Source organism: Anneissia japonica, unplaced genomic scaffold (assembly GCF_011630105.1).
Source record: "Anneissia japonica isolate Jap-2015-1 unplaced genomic scaffold, ASM1163010v1 scaffold287896_len759773_cov187, whole genome shotgun sequence".
Lineage (NCBI taxonomy): Eukaryota > Metazoa > Echinodermata > Crinoidea > Comatulida > Comatulidae > Anneissia > Anneissia japonica.
Window position 1 is genome coordinate 1702 of NW_022739421.1, and position 9582 is coordinate 11283.

Genomic DNA, 9582 nt, shown 5'->3' on the forward strand with positions numbered 1-9582 from the left:
AATCATCATCTTCTTCTTCTTTTTCTTCTTCTTCTTCCAGAACTCATGACAAGGAAAATCTTTTTTTCTAATGCAATTGCTTAAATACACAAATTATGCAATTAAAATATGAATTTTTCATTGTTTTTCTTTTACTCATGATATAATATTCATGTTTAAACTATATAATTCTTAGAAAATATTATTGGTAAACTGTATGATTTATATAATTACGTAAAATTATGTTTTTACAGACAGCAGTGTAATTGAGCCGCCGTATTTCATATTCACAAGGCAAAATGAGATTTCGTTTATACCAGTGACATTGGTACATCAGGGTCAAGAGGTCAGTAACGGTATTGATAGGATTCACACACTACTTAGTGACTCAGAATCCCCGCTTGCCCTCGCTATAGACTTCAAAGATAAGCTCTTGTTTTATTCGGATCGGATTGAAAAGTCTATCAAAGTTGTAAGAATTGCTGAAGGTGAACTACCAGAGGTGTTATTTCAACGAATAGGGCAGGTTGAAGGTGAGATAATAAAATTATTTTATACATTTTATAGAAATTAGACAATGTTAATACAATGATAATAATGTCAGTAATCTCTAAATCTTTATTTACCCATAGTTATTTTATTTCAACAATCATTAATGAGGGTGGTCCATCCAGTCGAAGCTGATCATTAGGGACCCTCAATACACATCAGTAAACAAGACAAAAAAGTGTATGAAACTAGTACTTAATAAATAGTAATATAAATACAGTTAGACTACTGTAAGTAGCCCTAATGAAATAATCAAACAAGAAAAAATAAATAAAAAGATATACAGATGGGAAAAAAGAAAACAACTTTCAATTCTTAATTTACAAAATTAATTAATTCAACATAATATACAAAAAGAATATAAATTAATAAAGAAAATCTATAAATAATTTACAATTAAAGATGTAAATTAATCAGACAGGATCAAATAACAATTTAAATATGCCAAAGAAACAGTACTACTGACAAAGATATAAATAAGTTTAGAATATAGTAGCTCTATTAATCAAATAATCAAATAAAATATATAATATACGGTAATACATATGAGGGAAAAAACTATTCATCATATAATTCTTACGGTAACTTACAGAAAATGAATTAAACCAATATAATAAACAAAACTGAAAATAGATAATGGAAGAAAAATCTAATGAATTTACAATGAAAGATGCAAATTTAAATAACAATTAAAATAGGTCGAAGATACAATATTAAAAGAGGAAAAAATGGAGCTAGCTTTTGAGGGACGATTTAAAGGAGGAGTAAGTTGTAGTTGCATTGTGGGTATCTAAGGGAAGATAACAGTGGTGGCGCCAGAGGGGGCTGGGGGCTATAGCCTCCCCCCCCCCACCCGTCGGGGAAGTCGATGAATTTTGTCGGGGAACAAACAAATTAAAAAATATATTTACATGTAATATTCGTTTAGCCACCATATCGTTTGTGTTAACTTTTCATCAAAACAACAACAACAGTAATAATAATAATAATAATAATAATAATAATAATTCAATGAGACTAATTAAAAATAATTTGCGATCTGTTATGACAAATGCTCATTTAGATAGCCTCATGATGGTTGAAATACATCGTGATAGGTGAAGCAACCTCGACCATGACAACGTGGTTGACAGATTTCATGCAAAATTTCCAAAATATAGAATTTCACTTTCAAGAATGAGGATTTGAAAATAAATTAGATGGTTACATTGCATACTCTTTGTTTTGCTTTGTTCAAAATGTTTTGGTTTTTTTAAGATGATTTCAACATTAAAAAGCATAGCCTGCATGAAGTCATTTTATAGTAACTCGATGCCTATCAAATAAGTAATAAAAATTCGCCATAATTCATCAAATATCGTGGCTTCCGAGAATATTTTGTTAAATAAACATTCACTATTGAACTTCTGTGCAAACATTACATTACATTAAAATTATTTATGCGTCGATTAATTAACAAATAAATTATTTTCTTGCTCTAATTAAAATTCTAAAACCAGTAGCATACATTATTTTAATATACAAGTTAGCCAATCTAAATACTAAGCTTTGTTAACTTAGGCACAGGCAGCCTTGACGAGAACAACAGCTCTTTTAAGGTTAACAGGTACATGTAGGCCTGAATGTTAACATGCAAGCTGGTTTTTTTTCGCGCTTTGTTGACGATGATTATTATATGCGGCCTTTCTTTTTGTTGTTGTGAAACAGTCGTGAAGTCATGGTCTATTCAGATTCAAATTCAGAATCAGATTATATAGAGGGAAGCCATATTATGAAACATATTTACAAACCTAATGATTTAGAAGCAGAGGTGGTGCCAGGATTTGCCCGACGGGGTGTCCGAATTCCATGATTGGTGAGGGGGGGGGGTGGGGGGGGGGGGGCAGATGTCCCCGACGAAAAAAGGTGGACGTGGGCGAGCTTACTAATATGTAGAAAATACATATACATTTTTTTCTCCCCGACGATTTGTGGTTTTTTCTTCCCGACAGAGGGGGAGTGGTGGGAGAAGCTCTCCCAGACGGGACCAGAGGCTCCCACTTGCGACACCCCTGATTAGAAGTAAGCACATGAAATAAAATATTGGGAGGTATTCGCTAATTATGATCATGTCAATTGATCGTGTACAAATTTATGAGCAGCATAAATCGCATAACGAGTTTGTAAGCTTAACATTATTCTAAAAATGTTGTTTTAACGAAGTGCCGACAGGGCTACTGTACCTAATGATATACGTTACTAAGCCGAATTTATGAATGTAATTGCCTTAATAAACGGACAGTGGATGATTATACTATGATTAACAAAATTTGATAGGCCTATTAATTATAATTAGTTTTATTGCCTATCTCCAAAAGGTTTAGCAGTCGATTGGCTGGCTAAAAATATTTATTGGACTGACTACGAATTTAACCACATTGTAGTTTGCACGTATGACTCACGCTCTATGCGAGAATTGTTTAATACTGACGTCATCAAACCAAGAAGTATTGCAATTGATCCTTTTGAAAAGTAGGTGTTATATCGTCAATATTATTATTTTTTCGTAATCATTATAATAATCATTATTATTATTTTATTTCTATTGTTTATATTATTTTAATTTAGTATTATCCATATAATTACTGAATTAATATATTATTATTTTTATTATCATTATCATTATTATTATTATTATTATTATTATCATTATTATTATTATTATTATTATTATTATTATTATTATTATTATTATTGTATATATTTTTATTGTTAAGAAAATTATGCTTTCGACTGTTTTGTAACCCAAGGTAATGCTTTTTATTTCTCTAAACTTACTCTGTCAATTATTTATAACAATTTAACAGACTACTGTTTTGGAGTGAGTTAGGCCCACCTGGCCAGATAGAATCTTCAAACTTAGACGGAAGCAATAGAAACGTAATAAATGATGTTGCTGACCAACCTAGCGGCCTAGCTGTCGACCTTAACGAACAGAGGTAGGCCTAAGTATTACTTAGTTTCATGATGAAAAAATATACGAAATTATGTGTTAACTTAGACTAGCGCTGTTTAACACATAATAAGAAGGCGGATTCAGTTCCCCTGCAATTTATCGGATTCAAATTTTATGCTAAATTTCAGTATACCCAGTTAGAGCGTTCATAATTTAAAAAGATTTAATCCCGGTTCCAACTTATTCCTCTTCTTTAAAGTTTAAATTTACATGAAAGAAATAAACCTTCAAAATTATTGTAGTCTTTTACTAATATAGAATGGCGAGGAATCATATAGCCTATCGTAATAAGGTGTACCTGTAGGTTCACGTTTTAACAATCATAACATAAATCATTGTGTAGGCCTATCTGAAAAGACTCGATTGGAGATGTCTTATCGCTTCAAAAGTTTGAAAGCGGGGGGCGTATTAAAGTTGATCTCAGTCAGTTATTTACAGTACGTCGAAAGCTATTACCGTACTACTCAGCGCATGTGCAAAATGTGACGTTCGAATTCCCAACCAAATCCAACTACTTATATACATCCATATAGACAAAAGATATTTTTTAAACATAACTTTAGACCTTTGTAATTTTTACATTTGATTTTGTCCTAGAAACAAGTTCAATATTTAGGTCCACTTAAGTGTAAAAAGTAGGCCTCTGACTGCAAATTAATCTTGAAATTATATATGATTGTATTTCAGTTATCTCTAATGTATCAGGATGTAGTTAACTTTATTTGTGATTATTTTCATTAACACACTCTACTTTTGTTGCAGAGTTTATTTCGCTGATAGAAACGATGGTAGAATACATTATATGAATTACGATGGTTCCAAACTGAACACATTTTACACACATCCGGAAAACAGCTATTTGAACTTTTTTGATATTACGTTATATCAGGTATTAACAGTGTATGTTTGAAGATACTCCATGGCCTATGAAAGAATGACAGAAAGAATAAAATATACAATAAAATATAATGCGTAGAAGTCTGATGACCTGTCGTGATTGATGGTTTACGTTTCATCTGCAATCTTCCACCAAAATCAACTTGCGTCCTTTTAATAATTTAGCTCTTCTTCTACTTATGCCACGTGAATATTGTTTACAGTTGTCTTTGTATATTAAACGACTGATTGTGGTACAGGCCAAATAAAAACTAATTAAATATTGCACTTGGTCATTGATCCAATATTAACTCCAAAATTTACATTTACTCATTTATTTTTTAAAACTTAAAATATATAAAAATACACACTCATTAAAATACTAACAAAGCGAATTTATTTTATACTCATCATACAAAATAGGTAATTGCAGAAAACACTGACATACAATGTTTTGGATTAAAACGAACAGAAATAATGAAACCAAGAACCAGCTATTCTCAAAGGAAGAAAACTATTGAAGAAGTGACTTTCTAGTTTAGAATAGACATGACAAAGACAGTGGTGGCGTCGGGGAGAAAAAAAAATTGTTTGTGTTTTCTATATATTGGTAGACTATAAAATCGATTAAATAAGCCCTCGGGAAAACCTGACCCCTCGTCGGGCATCGGCCCCCTCGTCAGGGACCTCGGCCCCCCTTCGGGCAAACACTGACGCCACTCCTGGACAGAGACAGGCGACCTCGGCATAGGAAAGAGCCAACACAATTACCCTTAATAACTTAATAATATACATCTTGTTTTTTAGGATTTCATTTTTTGGACAGAGTCGACAGACGGAGATCGTAACGGAATATATGTTGTGTCTAATGAAAATGGAAATGAAATTCTTGGGAATCTCCCAGAGAGCTCCACTATTTATTCTATTGAAACCTACGATGAATCCGTCCAACCTTCGAATGACAGTAAGTCAGAGATATTTCTGATAATATAATTTGCATAATACTATTAGATAGACAGAATCTCTCCCAATATGCTTATTTTATATTATTTTAAGTTAACGTCAGTATACCTTAGTTAACCGATGAAGTTTGCCGAAAACGGTCAAAAAGTCTTAACATTGGGTAAATCAATTTGCTTGCATGCTTACTTACTTGCTTAAGGATGGTGGTGTCTTTGAAATGATGGTTTTTCACAAGTTTGTCTCCCATTGCTGTTTTGAGGTCTTCTTCGTCCATCCCGGTGCCTGCTTTAAGGATATCAAGTCTGATATCAAGTTCGTCTGTATTTGAATCAATTTGGTTAAACAAACAAAAAAGTAATTTTAACATGACTATTGATAATGGTAACCAGATGAATTTCTTCCATGATAGTATTTAAGCAATTAAATTCGAAACTTTTTAGACAGAAAAAAATAAGCCTGTATGTTTCAGATTATATTACTTTCTGCCGTGTTGTTGACCGAGCATAATGTAAACTAACTCGTGAAATGATAAAATATAACTTGTAATTAAATCGTCGCTTTATTAAGTAAGTAAATATAATTGTAACAAAATTACCCCTCCATTGTAACAGCTCTTTTGGGCAATAGGTTTAATTAATGGAACAGTCCTGAATTACTTACAGTAGTGATTGGTCCGTCAGTCTAATTGGCTGATGGTGTCCATATATAAGTGCTAGTCTGGGAATAAATCATTCCCTATCCCTTGGCTGCCAGCGCTATCTGCTGCTCCCAAGATAGGCTGGGCCTTCTCACCCCCTCCTCGTGCTTTCTTCCGTGTTTGTTTGAAATGTGTTTTCGTTTTGAAATTCTGTGTGAGTTGCCTTTTTGAATCTTGTATATTATTGTTTTCAACACTGTTTATGAGAATTCTTCTCGTGTCTTTGAATGTTTTCCCTTAAATTGAATAGGTTTTTTATCTGTAATTTTCTGCTGTTATTATTATTATTATTATTATTATTATTATTATTATTATTATTATTATTAATATTATTATCATCATTATTATTGATAATATTTATTATTATTATTATTATTATTATTATTATTATTAATATTATTATCATCATTATTATTGATAATATTTATTGTGATGAATTTATTGTTAATATTTTAATTTTTATATAATTATTGTTGTTGATTAATGAACCACGGACTCAAGGAAGAACAACTTTTTACAATTTCCTTTTTGATATTGTATTTTCTATGTTGAATTTTTTTTTGCGGCGGGTGGGGGTTAAGTCAACGGAAGCTCGGACAGGTTCAAGAACGTTACAATATATATAATATAATTTTATTAGGTGTATGTAATCAAGAGGGAAACAATGGATGTTCTCGTCTATGTTTGACGTCATTACTAAACGAAACTTCTTGCGCCTGTTCAGATGGCTTCGTAATTGATGACAGTGATTACACCCAATGCAAACCTGGTATGTTAAATAAACCAAAAAAAAGTAATATTATTTACAATACTAATAATAACAACAATAAAAATATTGATAATGATGAGGATGATGATGATGATGATAATGATGATGATGATGATGATGATGATGAATAACAACACTGATAATAACAACTATAAAAATAATGATAATAATGATGATAAGGAAAATGTTATACTCATGAAGATAAAATTTATGAATTTGATGATAATAATTATAAGGGTGATGATATTAATTATAATATTAATAATAATATGCATAAAACTAAGTTGTAATAATAGCAACAAAAATGTATATTATTTGTACGATGAATTACCATTATTATACATATATCTTTATATTTATCAGAATCATCGATACTGCAGGATGACTTCTATTTGATTGCTGACCAGGAGAAACATAGTATATTTCAAATGAATGCAAAAGAACCGTTTAAATACATCGGTTTGAACATCGGAATCGTTGGGGATCCTGTAGATATTACATATGATCCAATCGAGAGAAGATTGTATTGGGTTGACGCAGAGTTCCCTGCCATTCGCCGATCCTCATTAGATGGCACTAACGTCGAAAGTGTCATCAAAGACGAGAACATTGTCTGTAAGTTGTATGTGTTTCATTATCCTAATAAAAAAACTGATATTTTAATTTGTATATTGTCCATGTATTTGCATTTTGCCAAAAGCAAGCCCAGTTCTTCAGGCCCGTAATCAGGAGGGTTTCTCTGGTTCGACCGAACCCACTTTTCAAGCAACCCCTTTTTCTTGATAAACCAAATCATACTCTCCCCTGCATAACAATTGAAGTATAGTTGAACATTTACATACCATAGTGCTTGGTTTCAAAAGGTTTTTTCCCCTAACCTGACAAGGAGCTATCTTCTGGCCGATCACGACCACGAGGCGCCCTGACTCTCATATAAAGTCTTCCTTAAAAAAACTCTTGGTTGTGAGGGTACTATTTTTCAATTGTGCAGATACAAATGCATTGACATTACGTGCATTCGTATTGCAAACACGTATAATTCTACACACTAATAAGTGTGCTGAGCATTTTTGTAATCATTAGCAACGATTTTGTACGCCTGCATGGTTAATTGACGTGTCCCCAAACCATGGTACACTAATAACATCACTATTGTAATATTTAGCCTAATATGAGAAAACTATATACAAAACCGAAATGGTTTTACGAAAAGTTAAAAAAAAGCCTTAATTTCAGCAATTGTATCTTAAGTGATAGCCGTGTCTCTTTTTGTGTTAAGCGCCAATGGGTGTTGCTGTAGACTACGTCATACGCCTGATGTTTTGGACAGATTCTGCGCTAAGAAAGATTGAAGTATCGTATCTAGATGGCACTGTCAGATATTCTTTAATTACTACAGGAAGTGAAGAGCCACGTGATATAGTAGTTGACCCCATTGGAAGGTCATTATATTATATATTTTTTATCAACCAATCACCAATTATTATTTAGTACTCAGTTAAATTTATTTTCATATATTTTTCTTTATTGAAAAAAAAAACTTGGCCGAGATTGAACCATGCAAAATATGATGTAATTATACCGTCTTTTCTTTCACACAGCTAGTCTTCGCTTTGTCACTGCTAACTACGTAACAATAGATTCTTTGTTAAAAATCGTAGTCTCAACAATATCTGTTATTTTCAACGTTAACACGTGTAGGCCTACAGATAATTTTTTTATCACTTTGACATTTTAGCCGGATATTTTGGTCAGTGCATGGGAACAATCCGGCAATAAGAACGGCTTATATGGATGGTGGTAGTGAACGAAAATTACCAATATCTGAATTGGTTAGTAAACCTTCAGGGCTTGTTATAAATTTTAAAGGTTAGCATTCTTTTTTTTACTGATTTATTCTTATTACTACATTCTCAGAAGTAAAACAGTATGGGCGTCAAGTTGATGGATCGTTTTTGATTCGTACTTCCGAGTAAAAAAAAAGATTTCAACCATTGTTTCCTTGCAGTGATATACATATTTTTAAGATAAAAAATGTCACTTTATCAGCAAAAACCACAATAATAAGACCAATGTCACTATTTTGGTTTATGGCAGAGGGTAGATTATACTGGTGTGATGAGACTAATGGGGTAATCGAGAGTATTAATCTTGATGGAACTGATTCCAAAATGTACATTGAACTTCCACCACCTTCGCAACCAAGAAGTGCAACATTAAGGTTTGATGACGTTGTGTGGAGTGACAATATGGAAACTTCATTAAGACACGTAGATAGCGAAAGTGGAGAGGCAAGCAGTATTGATGACAATCACTTTGGGAAAATGTCTTCCATCCATCATCATGCATCAATATCAAGTTTACAAGGTACAGACGACTATTCAGTTGTATTATTGATTTTGTTGTGTTGTTTTTGTCTTTCTCTTGTTGATTGGTTACATCTCGTTATGATATTTTATTTATTTATTATTTTAGTAACATTATTATTTTATAGTACAATTATTTATCATCACAATTCTAGTAATTAACTGCATATTTTCTTTCTTCAAATACTTTAATTTATCATTATCTCGGTTTACGATAAAATGGTGCCTATTTGTCCCATCAGTCATTACTAAGAAGGCTTTTTAATTATATTCTCATATACCTCTGCAGTAACTGACGTTGACAGCAATGAGTGTCTTGATGACAATGGAGGTTGTAGTCATATTTGCCTTCCTGGTCAGGTAGTAGGACAGGTGGTGTGTACATGCC

General features: G+C 32.2%; 1 protein-coding gene across 1 annotated transcript in view; it reads left to right on the top strand.

The window, feature by feature from the left end:
- Positions 1–2440: 2440 nt before the first annotated feature.
- LOC117117906 (low-density lipoprotein receptor-related protein 6-like) overlaps positions 2441–9582 on the top strand; it is an 8216-nt gene continuing 1074 nt past the window's right edge. The window contains exons 1-11 of the mRNA XM_033262386.1: positions 2441–2589; positions 2886–3039; positions 3375–3506; positions 4286–4412; positions 5207–5363; positions 6700–6828; positions 7192–7443; positions 8108–8270; positions 8567–8697; positions 8926–9195; positions 9484–9579. Coding sequence (XP_033118277.1) covers positions 2975–3039; positions 3375–3506; positions 4286–4412; positions 5207–5363; positions 6700–6828; positions 7192–7443; positions 8108–8270; positions 8567–8697; positions 8926–9195; positions 9484–9579 — 1522 coding nt within the window. The 5' untranslated portion in view covers positions 2441–2589; positions 2886–2974. The remainder of the gene's footprint in view (positions 2590–2885; positions 3040–3374; positions 3507–4285; positions 4413–5206; positions 5364–6699; positions 6829–7191; positions 7444–8107; positions 8271–8566; positions 8698–8925; positions 9196–9483; positions 9580–9582) is intronic.